Source organism: Pongo pygmaeus, chromosome 7, assembly GCF_028885625.2.
Source record: "Pongo pygmaeus isolate AG05252 chromosome 7, NHGRI_mPonPyg2-v2.0_pri, whole genome shotgun sequence".
In the NCBI taxonomy this organism is placed as follows: Eukaryota; Metazoa; Chordata; class Mammalia; order Primates; family Hominidae; genus Pongo; species Pongo pygmaeus.
The window spans coordinates 110069261-110091226 of NC_072380.2; the positions used below are offsets into that span (position 1 = coordinate 110069261).

General features: G+C 37.7%; 1 protein-coding gene across 4 annotated transcripts in view; it reads left to right on the forward strand.

Moving 5' to 3' along the window:
* The window catches only part of MTDH (metadherin), an 81645-nt gene that overhangs the window by 41412 nt on the left and 18267 nt on the right, over positions 1–21966 (forward strand). For 2 of the 4 annotated variants that reach the window (XM_054497413.2, XM_054497415.2), the window contains exons 3-8: positions 1376–1460; positions 2182–2358; positions 3793–3858; positions 5715–5951; positions 14325–14423; positions 21202–21326. In XM_054497413.2, the coding sequence (XP_054353388.1) occupies positions 1376–1460; positions 2182–2358; positions 3793–3858; positions 5715–5951; positions 14325–14423; positions 21202–21326 (789 nt within the window). The remainder of the gene's footprint in view (positions 1–1375; positions 1461–2181; positions 2359–3792; positions 3859–5714; positions 5952–14324; positions 14424–21201; positions 21327–21966) is intronic. The other 2 variants (XM_054497414.2, XM_063669395.1) reach the window with 1 other exon arrangement.

Genomic DNA, 21966 nt, shown 5'->3' on the forward strand with positions numbered 1-21966 from the left:
GCAAAATGAACAAATGCAAATCAATTATGAGGTCAGTAAAAAAAAATTTAGTTTTTTAATGTAATCTCTTGTCAAAGACAATTTTTAATCACTTTGAAGAGATCATGTCACTTGAGATATATGCAGGTTTTTTGTTGGTAGGAAAAGCAATTTTCTGTCATTGCTTACTCACTTGCTCAAATTCATTTACTGCCTTTAAGATAGTGTGCAGTACTTCGGGAGGCCAAGGCGGGCAGAGCACAAGGTCAGGAGTTTGAGACCAGCCTGGCCAACATGATGAAGCCCTGTCTCTACTAAAAATACAAAAATTAGCCAGGCGTGGTGGCAGGTGCCTGTAATCCCAGCTACTCCTGAGGCTGAGGCAGGAGAATTGCTTGAACCCGGGAGGTGGAGATTACAGTGAGCCGAGATCATGCCACTGCACTCCAGCCTGGGCGACAGAGCAAGACTCCATCTCAGAAAAAAAAAAAAAAAAAAAAAAAAGATAGTATGCAGTAATATATACATAGCTGATCTCAATAAATAGCTAAATAAGTGAATACAAAGTATAAAAATACTATTTTATAAATGTTAATTCTCTTTTGGAAGCACTTATCGAAATACAGAAATTATGGCTTATTTCGTTTTTAGCAAGCTTTTGAAAGGATAGAATAATATTAGCAGAAGGGAATTGGAGTATCATTCGAAAACAGCCATAGCTTGTATGCGTGTAGGTATTTTATCTGGATTGAATTATTAAACATCTCTATACAAATCCTAGGTATTTTCACATTGCTTTGAAACTGACGAAATATTACCTGCTGTGTACAATTGACTCATTAATTTGTTATACATAGGATATAGCAACAATCTGCTTTATGCAATCCAAAAACCAATAATCACCACATAATTTTTCATCTGAACATGTTGCAATAGGTTTTAATTTTATTGCTTCGAAAACACCGTATTGCAGTACTTTATTTATGACGTAACTTATATTAGCATGATGTGGAAGGGCACAGGCTTTGGAGCCAGACAGACCTAGTTCCTAATTATGACTTAGTTTACTAACAATATGATGTGGTACAATTTAGTTAATATTTAACGTCTCTAAGTTTTCATTTCCTCATCTCTAAAATGGGACTAATACCTTCTCCAGCAAGTTTCTTTTAAGGAATAAATAAGAAAATGAGTACAGAATACTTAACACATAGTAACCACTCACTCAATGGTAACTTACATGATTATTATTGCCACTTAATATGTTAAGTTTTTTAAATCAAACATTAAATTTTTTTTTAGTTGTCAGCATCATACATTTCATTATGTATTTTACTGACTCCTACTTATTCAAAAACATAATGAAATATTAAGTAACATTCTATTTTACTTTCAGTCAAAGAAAAATAAGAAGAAATCAAAGTCAGATGCTAAAGCAGTGCAAAACAGTTCACGCCATGATGGAAAGGAAGTTGATGAAGGTACTTGAGCAAGGGAAAGGACTGTAGAAAATTTTTTAATCCTTTTTTATCAAAGTGTATTATATAAAAGCTGCATTTGTTTTACTTAATTTTGTATTTAGCTCTTCTTTTTTATTACTGTAGACCTTAATATATAGAGCTGTGACACTGTTAGGAAACACTTTTGTTAAGGATCCAGTAGTGCTTTTTCTGAAGGGAACTGCCCTGAAATTTAAAGTCAAGCTCAGTATTTTGAGCAATTAAAAAGTCATTCATCTTGTCTTTGTCTCCTGGAATTATGGTTTGTTTGTTTGTTTTTCCCCTGTGGTTCTTAAATATACCATTCCTGAAAGACTTTGTACAAAATTATTTAGTAAGTCATTTATTATCACCACCTAATAAACCCATTTATTAGTGATTATATATAATACTCCTATCAATTCTACCTAGCAAGATAAAAAAAGATAGACAAGATGACTTATATATATCATTTTTTCTAAACCATAGATGACAGATTTGATAAAAAAAATTACCAGAATAAATAATAACAGTTGCCTAAAACAACATAATGAAATTAGAACACATTCTTAGGATGAGTTAATATAATCAACACTCTTGGTTTTAGCTTAACATCTAAATTTATCATGATATTTTATGTGCTCCACCCCATTTTCTCCCCCAAAACTATAACTTTTTTGTCTTCCCCTTACTGAATAACATTTTTTTTCTGGGGCTATGTCAGGAGCCTGGGAAACTAAAATTAGTCACAGAGAGAAACGACAGCAGCGTAAACGTGATAAGGTGCTGACTGATTCTGGTTCATTGGATTCAACTATCCCTGGGATAGAAAATACCATCACAGTTACCACCGAGCAACTTACAACCGCATCATTTCCTGTTGGTTCCAAGAAGAATAAAGGTATATTAGTGGAACATAAGACAGTGGTACATCAAATCAAACTCCTTTTATTCGGATGTACAAAATATCATTATGTCAAAATCTGACTATTTTGAATGCTAACATCATTGTGCTGATATACCCTTCTTCATGAGAGTATTGTGAACCATGTATCGGTTTACCGAATACCAGCAGTGTTACTTGTTTACGTATTGCCTAATGACTGGCCTATTAAATTAAAATTTGCCTTTCTGCCTTGAGTCATATGAGAAAATGATGTTGCCACTTTTCTAGTGTGTATCACTTTGCCCCAACTGTCTTGCATCTCTGTTCCTTAGAGTGGATAAGACATTTATTAAATGAAATGATTTATCACCATTTTGCATGTTGAGAGCTTTCATTCCAAGATGAATCATGCATGTTCTGGTTAGTGCAGGTTGTGTCTGGATTTCTTATCACCTCACCTTTTTGAGAATATCATAGATGTTTGATAGAGCTAGACCAGAACTTCAAAGATTGAGCTAATGTTCTTTCTCTCAAGTATTAATATTCCAGATGTTCATACTATCCAATACTGGTGGCTTCTTGGTAGCCCACTCTTTACATGACCGTCATTTTTACCCTGGAGACACCAGTCTGCAAAGTGATACTGTTCAATTTGCTGGAAGGCATTGGCTTATCTTCCTTGTCTTTTTGTTAATGACCTTCCCACCTCCCCACACCTCAGTTGTTTCCAGACCATTTTCTTAGCCTTGTTACCTTTTATTTTTTGCTTGATAACTTGGTGGAATTTATTGCCATGATACAGCAATGACTTCTACTTACCCATTTTCACTGTTACATATTAGCTATGCTTTAGTATTTTTGTTGATTCTTTTTCGCTGTCTTTTGCATGCCATCCTTGCTAGCACAATCCTATGTCATGCTGGTTTTTTTAAACATTGTGATCATTATGCTTTTTAGTGTCAGAGAAATAGTATTTTTGTGTTATAATGTGTATTCTCACCTCTTGCCATATTTCCTAAGTCCTGGTCCCAAATACTGGCAAAGTTCTTCATAAGTTGATGTGTTTGCTTCCAGGATTGTTGAAAAGGCAGCTGGTGTTGTTGAGAGGTGGCAAAGTTGAATCCAATTACAGAGCCCAATACTCCAGTTCCTACTTAAAATAATCTTGATAACTATTGTAGAATAGCAAACTCTGTCTGTACATAGGCAGTTTTCCAGGTTCTTTATTGGCATTTTAGTTGACTAAGAATATGGTAACCAGAAAACTCAGTTCCTTACCAACAAGTGAAATGTGTTGTAAAATTGACTTTTTTCCAGTGGAAGAATTTAGCACTTGAAGGAGCAATTTATAATAGATAATAAGTAAAAATTAATTTATGTGTTACTCCTAATTTAATGTGCATAGTGCCCTATTTAGTATTAAATAAATTTTATTTCTATTTTAACCAGGTGATTCTCATCTAAATGTTCAAGTTAGCAACTTTAAATCTGGAAAAGGAGATTCTACACTTCAGGGTGAGAGAAATTACATGTAACTTAAATTGAAGGCCCATCAAAATAGAAATTTATATACATACCTCTTTCCTCAAATGAATGACACAGAAGGAAAGAAAAAAGTCTTAAAATGATTTTTAATTAATAAAGTAACATAATCACAGTCCAGAGATTTTGGAAAATAAAAAGAAAAATCACACGCACTTCTAACAATCTTTGATATGTTCTAGTCTTTTTTCCCCCATATATAAAAACATTCAGTAGTCGCTTATATGCAACTTTGAATCTTGTTTATATCACTTAAGTCAGTAGAGAAGAAAGATTTTTGTTGGACTTGGGTTTAATATAGCATATATCGGATAAAATACTTGATGTTTGTATGTTAAAAAAAAAAAAAAGCTTTAGTTCCTATAATGTTTTAACTGCTTCCTTGACAGTCAAGTATCAAAGATTTCACAGTGGACTATAGTCTAAAGTTTTTCATTGCTTTATAAATAGAAAATGTTTTATTTACTCATTTATGATAAAGATTGAATTAAGTAGAGTGTTATGCCTGACCTGAAAACAAAAGTGTTGTAGTAAAATAAATTTGGAAATGAAAAAAGCACCTTCTTATTTCAGGCTTTTTTTTTTTTTTGGGAGATGGAGTTTCGCCATTGTTGCCCAGGCTGGAGTGTAATGGCATGGTCTTGGCTCACTGCAACCTACACCTCCCGGGTGCAGGCAATTCTCCTGCCTCAGCCTCCCGAGTAGCAGGGATTACAGGCACCCGCCATCATACCTGGCTAATTTTTGTATTTTTTAGTAGAGTTGGGGTTTCACCTTGTTGGCCAGGCTGGTCTCGAACTCCTGATTTCAGGTGATCCACCCACCGCAGCCTCCCAAAGTGCTGGAATTACAGGCATCAGGTTTTTTTTTGTTTTGTTTTGTTTTTTAAGACAGAGTTTTGCTTGTTGTCCAGGCTGGAGTGCAATGGCACAATCTCGGCTCACTGCAACCTCGGCCTCCTGGGTTCAAACAATTCTGCTTCAGCCTCACGAGTAGCTGGGATTACAGGCACTTGCAACTACGCCTGGCTAATTTTGTGTTTTTAGTAGAGGCAGGGTTTCACCATGTTGGCCAGGCTAGTCTTGAACCCCTGACCTCAGGTCATCCGCCTGCCCCCAGCCTCCCAAAGTGCTGGGATTACAGGCATGAGCCACTGCGCCCCAGCCTCATTTCATGCTTTTCAGTGCTTGTTCTTAGCACTGTCAGCTTCCTTCATGCCCATGGTTCTCAACCCTGGCTACACATTAGTTATGCAGGAAGCTTTCAAAAACAACACGTACACACATATATGTAAAAAGAAACATGTACTTATCTATACACACACCTATGTGTATTTGTGTGTGTGTACATACATACACTATACATACATAATGATACCTGGGCTCCACCACAAAGATTCTGATTTTAATTGGTCTGGGCTGAGGCTCCAGAGTCTATTGTTAATAAATTTTTCAGTTAATTTTAATGTGTAGCCAGGTTTTAGAATCATTGGTTGATACATAATGTAATATATATAAATAATTAAGGAAAGAACATGTAACTAAGGAAATGTCTTCATATTCTTAGTGGGTGAGTATTCAGAATATGTGTCATTTTCTTGTTTGCTCTGTTGTACTTCCTTTGAGCAAGTTATTCTGCTGAAACAACTTTGTTAGTATATATGTTATGTTCAAGCCTCCTGTTTTTAAATTAAGGCAATCCTTGGTGATCAAAGGATAGTAGGGGAAGTGAGTAATAAATATAAGTCAAGCAATCATAGAAATGTGAAAATATCCCAGTTTTAAGAAGTCATGTACCTGTTTTTTAATCTTCATTTTCTTTTCTTTAAGTTTCTTCAGGATTGAATGAAAACCTCACTGTCAATGGAGGAGGCTGGAATGAAAAGTCTGTAAAACTCTCCTCACAAATCAGTGCAGGTGAGGAGAAGTGGAACTCCGTTTCACCTGCTTCTGCAGGAAGGAGGAAAACTGAGCCATCTGCCTGGAGTCAAGACACTGGAGATGCTAATACAAATGGAAAAGACTGGGGAAGGAGTTGGAGTGACCGTTCAATATTTTCTGGCATTGGTAAGAAGTGTTAGAAAAATTTAAGTTTATTTAAAATTACTAATCTTGTACATTTTTAATTTTTCAGAAATAGGAAAAAAACTATGAATAGAAAAATAAGTACTGCTCTGCAGAAATAATAGTAATAATTAACTCATCTCACATCCTTTTTGTAGAGCAAGGTGGGAATTAAATAAGTAAATAACATTTATCATTTACTCTTTACATAGTGCTTTCACATACTTTATCACATTTGATTATCAACATAGCTAACTGGTGTAATTATATATTCTTACTGATGTGATACATGTAATGTGTGAGTAGACTTATTGATGAATTTCAACAATTCTGTTGAGTCTAAATAAAAATAGTAAATGGAAGTACAGTTGATAACATCCACTTAGAGAGTATTTTACAGTCTGCAAGGTGCCTATTTATAATTAAATTTTCCTCTGGATTTTAATATAAAGACCAGTAGTTGAGAAGTTTATTTCTGTTGAGAGTTATCAAGTTAAAAGCAACTTAATTTGTGTGTGTGTGTGTGTGTGTGTGTGTATTATAGAAAAGAAGTCCACATTACATGTGGGAAATTGCAAAATGATAAGGAAAATCTCACAGTTATCACTGTGCCACCTAGTGACAACCGCTGTTATTTATATTTCTTCTCCCTCCCTTTCTCCTGCCCGCAACTGTGTATAGTGTTTTTTGTTGTTTTTTGTTTGTTTGTTTGTTTGTTTGTTTTTTTAATGGAGTCTCGCTCTGTCTCCCAGGCTTGAGTGCAGTGGCATGATCTCAGCTCACTGCAGCCTCCACCTCCTGGGTTCAAGTGATTCTCCTACCTCAGCCTCCCGAGTAGCTGGGATTACAGGCGTACGCCACCACACCCAGCTAATTTTTTTTTTGTATTTTTAGTAGAGACGGGGTTTCACCATGTTGGCCAGGCTGGTTTCAAACTCCTGACCTCAAGGAATCCGCCCACCTTGGCCTCCTAAAGTGTTAGGACTACAGGCGTGAGCCACCGCGCCCAGCCAATTTTCCTTTTTTTAACCGTTGTAGATAATGTTTCACGGAATATATTTGTTTGGGATTTTTTTGTTGTGGTTTTTAAGATGGAGTCTCGCTCTGTTACCTAGGTTGGAATGCAGTGGCATGATTTCAGCTCACTACAACCTCTGCCTCCTGGGTTCAAGCATTTCTCATGCCTCAGCCACCCGAGTAGTTGGGATTACAGGTGCACACCACCACACTTGGCTAATTTTTGTATTTTTTCCGTAGAGATAGGGTTTCACCATGTTGGCCACACTGGTCTAGAACTCTTGACCTCAAGTTGTCTTCCTGCCCCAGCCTCCCAAAGTGCTGGGATTACAGGTGTGAGCCCCCACACCTGGCCATGTTTTGTGGTTATTTCTTAAGGACAGAGTCTTGTGAGTGATATTGGATTAAAGGGAATATGAATGTTTATAATGCTCTACTACATAGTGCCTAAGTATTTTCTTAAGAGAGTTGTTCTAATTTATACTCCAAGCATCAGTATAAGTGCCCATTTATCATATGCTTAACAAGGTTGGGGATTTTTTTTTTTTTCGCCTTTTCTAATTCGATAAGCAAAAAGTACATAAATTATTTTGGTTAACTTTTTGGAATCACTAATGAGATTGAAAAGTTTTCCACAACTTTCTTGGTCATTTCTTTTTTTGTTTGCTTGTTTGTTTGTTTGTTTGAGACGAAGTCTCGCTTTGTCGCCCAGGCTGGAGTGCAGTGCAATCTCAGCTCACTGCAACCTCCACCTCTCAGGTTCAAGTGATTCTCCTGCCTCAGCCTCCTGAGTAGCTGGGATTACAGGGGCCTGTCACCACAACCGGCTAATTTTTGTACTTTTAGTAGAGACAGGCCATGTTGGCCAGGCTGGTCTCAAACTCCTGACCTCATGATCCACCTATCTTGGCCTCCCAAAGTGCTGGGATGACAGGCGTGAGCCACCATGCCCGGCCCTTTCTTGGTCATTTCTATTTCTTTTATGAATTGTCTGTTCTTGTTATTTTCCCATTTGTCTAATGAGCTCTTCGTGTTTTTTTGTTTTGTTTTGTTTTTAATTTTTTGAGACAGGGTCGCACTCTGTTGTCCAGGCTGGAGTGCAGTGGTGTGATCATTGCTCACTGCAGCCTTGACTTCCATGGCTCAAAAGATCTTCCTGCCTTAGCCTCCTTAGTAGCTGGGACCCCAGGCATGTGCCACCATACCTGGCTAATTTTGGTATTTTTTTGTAGAGACACAGTTTTGCCATGTTGCCCTGGCTGGTCTCAAACTCTTGGGCTCAAGTGATCTACCTGCCTCGGCCTCTCACAGTGCTGGGATTACAGATGTGGGCCACCACATCTGCCTACTGTTTTATTTTTTAAATCTAGTTATACTTTCTTGTGCATTAAACATATGATTTTTTCTCTTGTGCTTATTGCAGATATTTTTATCTGTTCTAATTTGAGGGAGCAATAGACACTAGAAACTTTTTAGTTTTAGTATGTAAGTAGAAAAATATTTCTTCCTTTGTTGTTAGGCTTCTTCTGGACCTTTTCTTTTTTTTTTTTTTTTTTTTTTGAGACGGAGTTTTGCTCTTGTTACCTATGCTGGAGTGCAATGGCGCGATCTCAGCTCACCACAACCTCTGCCTCCTGGGTTCAAGCAGTTCTCCTGCCTCAGCCTCCTGAGTAGCTGGGATTACAGGCATGCGCCACTACGCCTGGCTAATTTTGTATTTTTAGTAGAGATGGGGTTTCTCCATGTTGGTCAGGCTGGTCTCGAACTCCCAGTCTCAGGTGATCCACCTGCCTTGGCGTCCCAAAGTGCTGGGATTACAGGTGTGAGCCATCAACACTGGCCCCTCTCTTTTAAAGCTAACACCCTCAAAAATCAAGTGCTAGATCATTTAATTATATTGTTCTTAAGCTTGCTCTCCCTTCCTCTCCATTATATTGAAAAATTGTGTAGAGGTATCAAAACTTGTTTGAAAGAGACATTCCCTTGCCTGGGCATGGTGGCTCATGTCTGTAATCCTGGCACTTTGCAGGGCTGAGGATGGCAGATCGCCTGAGCCCAGGAGTTCCAAGACCAGCCTGGGCAACATGGTGAAACCTTGTCTGTTCTAAAATACAAAAAAATCACTGGGCATGGTGGCACGTGCCTGTAATCCCAGCTACTCGGGAGGCTGAGACGGGACAATTGCTTAAACCTGGGAGGCGAAGATTGCAGTGAGCCAAGGTCGAGCCACTGCACTCCAGCCTGGGCAACAGAGCGAGACTCCCTCTCAAAAAGAAAAAAAAAGACCTTCCCTAAATTCCCACTTTCATTTTCAGCACAGAAGAAAGCATTAATTTCTGTGCTATAAAGCATCCTTTCATATTTGGTAAAAGAAATGGTTGAATTTTATGGAGTAATGTTAGGAACTGTGTGACCTTTTGGGATATTTACAATTTGCAATTTGCTGCTGCTTTTTTTTTTTTTTTTTTTCTTTAAGATGGAGGCTTGCTCTGTCACCCAGGCTGGAGTGCAGTGGCACGATCTTGGCTCACTGCAACCTCCACCTCCCAGGTCCCAGTTCAAGCAGTTCTCCTGCCTCAGCCTCCCGAGTAGCTGAGATTACAGGCACGTGTCACCATGCCAGCTAATTTTTGTATTTTTAGTAGAGATGGGGGTCTCACCATGTTGGCCAGGCTGGTCTTGAACTCCTGACCTCGTAATCTGCCCACCTCGGCCCTGAAAATGCTGGGTTTAGAGGCATGAGCCACTCCGCCCAGCCTACAGTTTACTAGTAAAAGCTATATAGCATTTCATAATTAGGACATAAATTAGATGGTATTTGCTTAATGTTGTTACAGATAATATTAAACAGCAAATCAGAGTTCCGGCCTAGATAGACTAGGACCTTTATTGAAAATGAAAGGGAACTATATTAAATTAGATTTGTAATGAGTCACTGAAAAGAGACAGATGTGACTCGTCTCATGGAGGTTTACGTTGTTTAAAATAAGAAATGTCTTGAAAATATTGAGAAAGTAGCATGGTATAGAGGAATAAACAGGGACTGGTTCAGACAGCTCTATTGGGTATGAACCTCTATTCTTCTACATGATAGCTTTTATGGACATTCAGGCTAGTTATTTAACCTGAATGAACCTCATACTTATGTAATTGTGAGGATTTGTTGTAATGAAAGCCAAGTACCAAGTTCAGTGCTATCCCAAAATAGTTGCCTAATTATGATAAATAATAATGCAGCTTGGTATAGTGGAAAAGAGCATAGGCTTTGGGAATTGACTTAAGCTGCATTCGTGGCTCAGCTGTTTTCTAGCTATCAGCAAGTCACTTAATTGCTCCAAAACTGTCTAGCAAAGTTCCTGTAAGGATTAGAAGTGGTTGGTGTAAGGGGCCCAGCTACATGATAAATATTCAGTAAATAGTAGCTATTGCTATATTAAGTGGTTCTCATTTCTAAGGTTATCTTTAAATAGTCTCATAATTTTAAATCTTTACATATCTTTCAAGTCTGATGCAAATTGAAGGTTCCAAGTGATGTTTTTTATTTTAACAGCTGCTTGGTCTAGTGTGGATAGGGGAATGAATACCTCTGAACAGAATTCTGCTTCTTTTGCATCTCTCACACTTAACTCTGCTGTTTCTAGTATGTGAAAGACAGTCTTTTGTTCAGCTAACAAAAACATTTAATTTTAGTGCTTGTTATTTGAAGAACTAATCAACATCAAGTACTGCTATCAATATAAATAGCAGGTATTATAAAGTGGCAGAGGCCTTTACAACAGGAAGAGAAGACCTAAATTCTTATGTGCAAATGGCTTAATTCCCCTCTCTAGGGGAATAAGGATTCTGTAGCTTGAGATCACTGACAGTGTATTGGCACACAGACAAATACACATGCAAGGCCTTCCATTCAGGTTCATATTCTTCTGCTGCTAATGTAGTCCTACCATACTTTTAGTTACAATTTGACATTTTACTTCTGTTCACTGTTACTCATCATGAGTTTAAAACTAACCCTTTCAGGTTATGAATTCCCACATAATAACTATAAGTATCTGTTGATTTATAAAATACATGATTACTAATAAACTACTGTTAATTCTGCATTACTTAAATGGATATATGTTTTATTAATCTTATAGAAACTACATGTATTTAACAAATATTACATAAATATGGGAGGCCAGGTGTGGTGGCTCACATCTCTAATCCCAGCATGTAGCGAGGCTGAGGTGGGAAGATCACTTGAGCCTAGGAGTTCAAGACCAGCCTGGGCAACTACATCACTACATAAAGTTAAAAAAAAAATTAGCCAGGCATGGTGGTGTTTGCCTGTGGTCCCAGCTACTCAGGAGGCTGTGGTGGGAGGATTGCACTAGTCCAGAAGGTTGAAGCTACAATGAACAATGAGTCGTGATTGCTCCACTGCACTCCAGACTGGGTGACAGAGTGAGACTCTGTCTCAAAAAAATATATATATACGTGTGTGTGTGTGTGTGTGTGTATGTGTGTGTATATATATGTGTATATATGTGTGTATATATATGTATATTTATGTGTGTGTATATATATGTGTGTGTGTATATATATGTATATGTATATATATTATGGGAGACATTGTTTAGTTTGCAGTGTTGCAGTGCTTGGTTCACACTGGAATTCGTGGACCCAGTTTACTAATTTTGTAGTTCCACAGTATCTGGAATCACTAACCTAGAAAGGGGGTCAGCAGACTTTTTGTATAAAGGGACAGATAGTAAACATTTTAGGCATTGTGGGCCATGCAGCCTCTGTTGCAGTTACTCAACCCTGCCATTGTAACAGGAAAGCAACCTGCAACAGTAAGCAAATGACTTTCTGGTTCCAAAATATTATTATTTCGATTTTTTTTTTTTTTTTGAGATGGAGTCTCACTTTGTTGCCAGGCTGGAGTGCAGTGGCACAATCTCGGCTCACTGCAACCTCCGCCTCCCTGGTTCAAACGATTCTTCTGCCTCAGCCTCCCATGTATCTGGTGCTACAGGCACGTGCCACCACACCCAGCTAATTTTTTGTATTTTTAGTAGTATTTTTGTATTTTTATTTACAAAAAAAAATATTTTTTGTAAAAAAAAATTTGTATTTACCGTGTTAGCCAGGATGGTCTGCATCTCTTTACCTCGTGATCCACCTGCCTTGGCCTCCCAAAGTGCTGGGATTACAGGCGTGAGCCACCGCACCTGGCCTGATTTTTTTTTTAACCATTTAAAAATGTAAGAACTGTTCTTGGCTCATGGGCCATATAAAAACCGGATGGTTGGATTTGGTCTGTGGGTCATAGTTTGCTAAACTCTGGTCTCATAGACTACATTTCATTTCCAGAGGTACAAGTTTATTGCTTCCTCATTTGGTGACTCTGTACAACACACATGCTATTCCCTTCATATATGCAGAGAAGGCCGTGTGGGCTGCTAAAGGAATAGCACCAGTGTTACAGTACTGCTTCTAAGCATCTAATATATTAATACATGTGAATTTTATAGGGTTACTCTGTTTGTTAAAGTTTACATTAAAATATACATATTAAACATATATAGAGAGAGAATGTATATCAAGCAGATAATATATTAGTGGAATGCTGCTGGTAAGATCATCTGTAACCAAGAAGAAATTTATAAATTAGTAGTAAGGACTCACGTGGGAGGACGTGATTGTACGTAACACTTTTATACTAACCAAGTATCTTTTCTTCATAACCATTTCTTTATACAGTGGCTCTGAATCCAAAATACGTATCAGAGTCATCTAAGGACTCCAGTACACATGTAAATTCCAATTCAGAAGGGGTGTGTGTGTGTGTGTGTGTGTGTGTGTAAGGACTCCAGTACACATGTAAATTCCAGTTCAGAAGGGGTGTATATGTGTGTGCGCACACCTGATGGAGAACCACTGCTTTACATTTACCTCCTAAAGTGAATTTATATCTATAAAGCAAGGAGTTTGGCCTGGCATCAGTGAACTCATATGCCCCCAAAACTATATGCAGAATTTCATGTTAAGCTCTGGATAGTAGACTGCCACAGCTTTCATCAGGTTCCTAAAAGATTATGTGAACCCACTCTCACCCAACCTACTCCCCTCACCTGAGAAAAAACAAAAACAGACAAAAACTTGTGAGATAATATTTTGTTTTCTTTAAATGCACTTGAACTTAGTCTCTAGACCTCCTGCAACTCTTCTTGTCTCTTTGGCTTCTCTCTGCCTCACCTCTCTAGATAACCACCTATTTCTCTAATGTTTCTTAGCCAAAAGATTCTAGCTAACTCAGACATTTTCTAGTTCCCTCTTTCAAGGTTCTGAGGATACATAGCCCTGAAACATCCAGGACTAAAATGATCAATGGCAGAGATTTCTATTGTGTTGTATTTTCCATTAAGAAGAAGGAAAAAACAACTTTTTTTGACTTCTTAAAGTTTGTAGGCGGGACACAGTGGTTTATGCCTGTAATCCCAGCACTTTGGGAGGCGGAGGAGGATCCCTGTAGACCAGGAGTTCAGGACCAGCCTGGGCAACACAGGGAAGACCCTCTCTCTACGAAAACAATTTTAAAAAATGAGCCAGGAGACCAGGCATGGTGGCTTATGCCTGTAATCCCAGCACTTTGGGAGGCCGAGGCAGGAGGATCACTTAAGCCTAGGAATTCAAGACCAGCCTGGGCAACATGGTGTAAAACCCCATCTCTACAAAAAATACAAAAATTAGCTGGGTATGGTAATGTGTGCCTGTAGTCCCAGCTACTTGGGAGGCTGAGGTAGGTGAATTGCTTGAGCCGAGGAGGAAGAAATTGCAATGAGCCAAGACTGTGCCACTACACTCCAGCCTCGGCAACAAAGCAAGACTCTGTCTCAAAAAAAGAAAAAAGAAAAAAAGCCCAGCATGGTGGTACAAGCCTGCGGTTCCAGCTGAGGTAGGAGGATCTCTTGAGCCTGCGAGGTTGAGACTGCAGTGAGCCACAATCATGCCACTGCACTTCAGCCTGGGTGACAGAGTGAGATCCTGTCTCAAAAAAAAAAAAAAAAAAAGAAATTTATAGGTAACTTACCAGTTGGCGTATAATACAAAACACACAAAATCTAATGGATTGGTGCTAGGGAAAACATAAATTTCTGATCATTGAATTAGATAAGTGATTATCATAGTTAATCTAAAATTACCCTCAATTCTACCTTTCCTTTTAACTTAATTCTTTTTCTAATGTCTGAATTTTTCCTTTTAGGAGAAATTTTAAAAATAAAGTCTCCGTGTCAAAGTATAGAACTATTGTTATGAAACATCATTAGGAAATTCCATTTTTAATTTTATTGCATTCGTTTTTCATTTAAGGGTCTACTGCTGAGCCAGTTTCTCAGTCTACCACTTCTGATTATCAGTGGGATGTTAGCCGTAATCAACCCTATATCGATGATGAATGGTCTGGGTTAAGTATGTCCTTTTAAAAATTATCAGTTATTTTTTTCAGAGTTTTCTTTCTAGCACCCTGAATTCATGCTTTATGTTTTAATTTTAATTCTAATTTCTCACCTTTAAAGGTCATAAGAATATAATTTAATACCAAATGTACTACTTGAAACCTGATTATTGAATACCTGTAGAATTAAAACTGAATTTTCATAATTGAGGCAATATTTAAACATAAAGTTTTCTTCTAGTTGCTCTGTAGTATTTCTGGTTTTTAAGTTTTTTGTTTTAAATGAATGTCTTTTCTCCTCCTAGGTAGTATAATAGACTGAATTAAATATACAGAAATGGCTTTGTATTTGTGAAGTATACACACATTTTTGTGCTGGTAGAAAACTACTTTCTTAACCCAGTTGCCAGTAGAAGTTTAGTTAAAGGAAGACTCATTTTAGAAAGGAAGAATATGGTTTGTATGTTCAGAAAGCTCATGCCGTCTTCATTTAAAAAAAAAAAAAATTATGAGGTTTTTTTCCTCGCAAACCTAAATCTCAAAATGTACTTTCTCTGAATTTTTATTTCACATCCTTTTTTACTATTTACTGTTTTCTACTGTTAGCACTTATATGTTCCCTGTGGGGTTTTCCACCATTTTTAAGCATATGTTTTGCTTCTCCAAGTAGAGTTAAGAACTCTCTGAAAATGGGGACTAGCACTCTCACTCAGGACCTAGTGCAAGCCTTTATACATAGGTGTTCAGTAGTAATAATAATGACAATAAAAACACTGGACTATGTGCCGGGCACTGGTTTTAGTCTTTTGGATTTTATTATCTCATTTAATGCTTTAAACATTTCTATGTGGTAGGTTTTATTTGTTTCCACACTTTCCAGATGAAAAAGCTGTGACAAGGGAAAGTTATCTAGCTTTCCCCAGGCCACACAGTTAGTTAAATGGAGGAGGGTGGTATTCATACCTTGCTAGTCTGGCTCCAGAGTTCATGCTCTTAACCACTATCTGGTACAGCCTTGGTGATGATAGTAATCATCAAGGTAAGCTGGCGACACAGTGGTTAAAGCACAGTTCTTACAGATTAAGGGAGATGAGGAGAGAAAGATCAGGGAGGACCATATTGTGAAATGCATGCCTTGAATTGCTGGCTAAAGGTTAGGGAGCTGGGGGCTTTCAGTACTAGCTTAGACAGTAGATATGAATTTTAGTCCCAACTCTAAAATGTAGTACCTCATATGGTTTGGGCTTTGTCACTTATCTGGGAACTGTAAAATTGAGCAAATAACGTGTCATGTCTGTTTTCATAGGTTGTTGTGAGGCTTTAATGAGGTAATGGGTGAACATGAAAGCTCTGTAAATTACAGTCATCTCTCAGTATCCATGGGGGGTTGATTCCACGACCCCCCTCAGGTACCAAAATCCCCAGGTGCTGAAGTCTCCTATGATAAAATGGCATAGTATTTGCATATAACCTACGTATGTCTTCCCATATATTTTAAATTATCTCTTGACTACTTGTAGTAACTAATATGGTGTAAATAGTTGTTATACTGTATTGTTTAGGGAATAATGACAAGAAAAAAAGTGTGTACATATTCAATACAGACACAGTTCATTCATTTTTTTTTCTGAATATTTTTGAACCCACAAATGGAAAACCCATGGATACGCAGGGCTGACTGTGTATGAAGTGTTTAAATCCAAGGTTTTACAAGAATGTGAAAGCACTATTTTTGGGGAAAAAAATAAACAGTGTATTTGTGCTTTAGGAAAAATTATCAGCTATATGCAGAATAGAATTGAGGAGTGATTATAACAATGATAGGAGTGACTATAGGAAAATAGCAGTAAGGTGTCTTGGGCTGCTGTGGGTTGAGGCAGAGGAAAATTGAGTGGACAGGTCTCCAGGCCTTCCTGCTTGGACAGAATAGATACACTTTTTATTTTATCCATATTAAGATACTTTGAATATGAAAAACATGATTGGCTGCTAAAATAAAAGATTTTTAAAACATGTATCCACAGGATTCTATACTTAATCAAAGTAATATGTATCAGAAACACCATCTTACTTAAATTTGTTATGCTGTATTGGCAGTCTTTTTAAGTCCAGAGTTTCTCTTTAACATTTTCTCTGTAAACTTTATTTTCTGTGTCACCATCTTTAATGCAGCTCTATTTTTGGTGCTCAGTGAATTTAATTATTACTTCTGAATTTCTAAAATGAATGATTTAGTATTTTAGATTACAAATCCACAAAGTATATTACATTAGATTTACATTTACAGTATGATATAATTAATATATTGGCCCTCCAGTTTGAAGACATACATTAATCTATTGCTATCTTGACCATAAAGGAACAGCATTATTGTAATCCATGTAAAAAGTCAGATGTTGAATAGAACTTTTTCTTGGCACACAGGAGTGAATGAATTCGCTTCAGCATAATGGAGTGGTTGAAAGCATGAGCTTTCAGGACAGACTACCTGGATTTCAATCTTAACTTCCCTGCCTTTGCCCTTATGCAGGTTACATGATTATTCTATGCCTCAATTTTCTTCTCTGTAAAAACAGTAATTCCTCCCAAACAGTACGGCTGAGAAGATTAAATGAGTTAATACATATAAGGCACTTAGAACACTGCCTCACATATAGTAAATATCCAGTAAGTGCTGCTGTTGGTATCCTTCTAGTGGCAAAATTAGTCTACCCAATGTGGTTAACTAACCCAATGTTGTTAACACTGGAGAATGTTTTTCTAACATAATTGTTTTCTTTTATTAAAAAGTTATTAAAGTTTACATTGAATTAAGTTCTGACAAGAAACAGCTGACAACCAAATAAAGCCCAGCAATGAGATGCTTAAACCTAAAACATTATTCCATAAGTGAATTAAATGAAGAGACAAATTCCTTACCCTTTTGAAAAGAAAACCAGTATGGCTCTTTGAAAAGAATTAAGTTCTGACAAGAAACAGCTGACAACCAAATAAAGACCAGCAAAGAGATACTTAAACCTAAAATGTTATTCCATAAGCAAATTAAATGAAGAGACAAATTCCTTACCCTTTTGAAAAGAAAACCGGTATGGCTCTTTGAAAAGACATTGGCAGACTAATGGAAAACTTTAGCGATGAGAAATTATAATTGGAGCAAACTATACTGTGAATCATTTTTAAGGGAACTATGTCTAAGAAGTTTTTTGGTACATTAGGCCTATGAATCTTAAGAATTAGTTACCCAGGCCGGTGCCATGGCTCACACTTGTAATCCCAGCACTTTGGGAAGCCAAGGTGCAAGGATTTCTTGAGCCCATGTGTTCAAGACCAGCCTAGGCAGCATAGTGAGACCCCATCTCTACAAAAAAAATTAGCTGGACGTGATTCGCATGCCTGTAGTCCCAGCTACTCAGGAGTCTGAAGTGGAGGATCACTTGAGCCTGAGAAGTCTAGGCTATAGTGTGCCATGATCTTGCCACTGCACTCCAGCCTGGGCAATAGAGCGAGACCCTGTCATAAAAAATACTTTTACTAAGCATTTTACTCAATTTTTATTTTTCACCTCCATCTCCTACCACATGTATTAAGAAAATGGGTGACATGTTGGTATATTGCCCACTCAATTGCCTAAACTTTTTTCTGCTTAATAGTTTCTTTTCTGGCAAGAAGTCTTAGAGACATGGCTTATGGACAGCAGTTTTCAAAATCTGAGTTTCTTATCTGAGATTTAAGCAAAGCCAATGATAGTTTGGTATGTGAACCTCCTAAAAGTATTATTAATGAATGCTTGGTATAAGATGAGTAGTTGGTTCCAGACATCTACTAGATTGAATTGAAGTATATCTTACATATGAAGTATATCTTACTGAGAGGTTCATCAGAATTGTGAGAAATAAATTTTTAACTATACATGCCTTATAGATTAGAAACTGGTTTTAATATCATCAGTGATAATAAAAACAATAGCTATCATTCATTGAGCACTTACTGCATTGCCATGAATTGCTTTACATGTATCTCATATAATCCTCTCAGCAATCCTATGAAGTTGATAATAGAGCCCATTAAGAAACTTGACCAAAATCATCTTGGTATTAAGTGGTAGAACAATATTCAAATGTACATTTGTTTGACATGAAGACCCATGCTCTTCACCTCTATGTAATACTGACTCCAGATACTTGCTCATGGTGGTGAATTTAGAAATACAGGAAGGAACTTCCTTTTTTGTAACACATTTCACACTTGTAATCACCTGTTCCATGTTTTTCCTCCACTAGACTATAAATTCTTATGTTGTCTCTCCCTGTCCTCCACTAGCTTAGCTCTTCTCTGTTTCCACAGCCCCCATGGCAGAATCTATCACTCTGTATTTAATAGTTTGTTAAGCTTACCTATCTTCACCCCTGAATAGACAGACTACAAGCTGCACGTGCAGAGGGATTCTATTTTACTTATTTTTGTATCTCTAGTACCTACCTAGCTCAAGTTCTAGCACATAGTAAGTGCTTAATAAGGATTGGATAGATGTAATTTCACTATTAAAATATATTTATTATTCCAACCTGGGCAATATAGTGAATCTCCTTCTCTACAAAAAATTTAAAAACTAGCCAGGCATGGTGGCACATGGCTGTGGTCCCAGCTGCTCAGGAGGCTGAGGCAGGAGGATCACTTGAGCCCCAGGAGGTTAAGGCTGCAGTGAACTATGATTATACCACTGCGCTCCAGCCTGGGTGACAGAATAAGACCCTGTCTCTTAAACTAAGAAAATATATATATATATATAATATATATATATATATAATGTTTTATTTTCTTCTGTCTCTTCCTCATAAATTTGAGATCATACTGTGTAGACAATTTTGTCTATGATTTTTTTTTCTGTGAGCATTTTCCCAGATTGTTATATATTCTTCCAAAACCTGGATTTTAAAACTTTCGTAAGAATGTATTATACCTCCCTGTTAAACAAAAACAATAATAGAGTTCACCTGGAAAAATAAGACAAGCAGAAAGTAAATAGGAGTACTAAATAAGAGTAATGCAAACAAATTTGTCCTTCTAGATACAAAAATGTATTGCAGAGTTATGTATAGCACTGTCCCAGGAATAGATCAGTGGAATAGAATAGAAATTCCAGAAACAGACTGAAGTGCATATAAAAGAATTGAGTAAGGCTGGGCACGGTGGCTCATGCCTGTAATCCCAACACTTTGGGAGGCTGAGGCAGGTGGATCAAGAGGTCAGGAGTTCGAGACCAGCCTGTGACCAACATGGTGAAACCCTGTTTCTACTAAAAATAGAAAAATTAGCCAGGTGTGGTGATGCACGCCTGTAATCCCAGCTACTTGGGAGGCTGAGGCAGGAGAATCGCTTGAACCCGGGAGGCGGAGGTTGCAGTGAGCCAAGATCATGCCGCTACACTCCAGCCTGGGTGACAGAGTGAGACTCCATCTCAAAAAAAAAAAAAGAGAATTGAGCATTGCTGGGCGTGGTGGCTCACGCCTATAATCCCAGCACTTTGGGAGGCCGAGTCAGGCAGATCACGAGGTCAAGAGTTCGAGACCAGCCTGGCCAACATTGTGAAACCCTGTCTCTACTAAGAATACAAAAATTAGCCGGGTGTGGTGGCGCATGCCTGTAATCCCAGCTACTCGGGAGGTTGAGGCAGGAGAATCGCTTGAACCTGGGAGGCGGAGGTTCCAGTTAGCCGAGATCATGCCACTGCACTCCAGCTTGGGCAACAGAGCAAGACTCCATCTTGGGGAAAAAAATAAAGAAAGAATTGAGTGTTCGATAAGAGTAGCATTAGGTATTAGTGGGAAATGATTGGATTTTTCATTTAAGCATTGTTGGGACAACTTGTTAACCATTTGGAAATAAAGCCTAACCTTTGTCATCTTAAACCATTGTAAGTGAAACCTGACTGTAAGTAGATTTACAGGAACATATATAGGAGTATATGATTTGCAGGGAGAGGAGGGAAGAATTAACTTTGAGAGCTACTTATTTAATCTGGTTAAAGGCAAAGACTGGTTTTTCCTTTTAGAATAAGTCATTGATAGCTTCCTCAAGGAGTTAAAAATTCAGTGCCTCCTATGGTGAAATAAAGGGATCTAGAAGTCTAGAATAAAATTTATTTTTGATAATAAATGATGATTGAAGCCCTGAAAGTTATTCAAATGCTTTTGAAATGATTGGATAAAAAGCACATTGAATGAGCTGAAAAATATAAGAAAGTACAGGTTAAGTATTTAAAAAGGGGGAGAAAAATAAGACGTTGAATATTGTCATGACTTGGTGAATTTGAAGAAACTAATTTTGAAAAGCTCATAAGGATAGGAGAGGTGTAGTATAAAATGACAGGTAGGGATTGTAACTTTGGTACTACTGTTAAGAATTAATTCCAAACCCTAGACAATAAATCAATTACAAAAATGTTGTAATAATCAGGGGAGAAAACAACCAGGTCCTAGACCAAGTTAAAAATGGATAGAGAAAAGAAATTCAGGAGACTGATAACAAAGGAAGCAGAAAGAGTGGAATCAAATGGCTAATAAATTTTCTGGAATTTCTTAGAAATTCCATTAACCATATGATATGCTTAGCAGAAATTGAATAAAGATTGTTACCTTCATGTTATTTTTTTTTTCTGGCTCTTAAAATGTGCTTGGGAGACAGAACAATAACTTAAAATTACAGCTTAGTTGAACATAAGGAATTTTTAGTTTTTGCCTTTTAATTTATGGCAAAAATGATAGACGCCTAATTCACACTGTTAAATTTTAGATGGTCTGTCTTCTGCTGATCCCAACTCTGATTGGAATGCACCAGCAGAAGAGTGGGGCAATTGGGTAGACGAAGAAAGAGCTTCACTTCTAAAGTCCCAGGAACCAATTCCTGATGATCAAAAGGTGAGTATAAGAGATTCCTGGGTGTTTATTTGTTAATGAAAGAGACAGGCTGGGCACGGTGGCTCACGCCTATAATCCCAGCACTTTGGGAGGTGCTGTGGGAGGATTGCTTGAGCCCAGGAGTTCAAGGCCAGCCTGGACAACATAGCGAGACCCCATCTCTATTTATAAAAATAAAATAAAGCAACTGAAGGAGAATTCTGGGTCACAGAGGCTGACACAATTGAGAGGGTCAGAGAGGCAATAATCAACAGCATCAGAAACAGCAATCCCAAGTTTGGATAGGACTGGAGGAGAGATAGTGGATAATAGCAACACGTGGTATCAGGAATGGTTTTGCTAGGGTTGGGGGGTTGTATTTTAATGATAGGGGAGATTTTGGTATAGGGTCAGCAGTCTTTTTTTCTTTCTTTCCTTTTTTTTTTTTTTTTGGAGACAGATTCTTGTTCTGCCGCCCAGGCTGGAGTGCAGTGGCATGATCTCAGCTCACTGCAACCTCTGCCTCCAGCAGTTTTCCTAACTCAGACTCCTGAGTAGCTGGGATTACAAATTAGCCCACCACTATGCCTGGCTAATTTTTGTGTATTTAGTAGATACGGGGTTTCACCATGTTGGCAAAGCTGGTCTCCACCTCCTGACC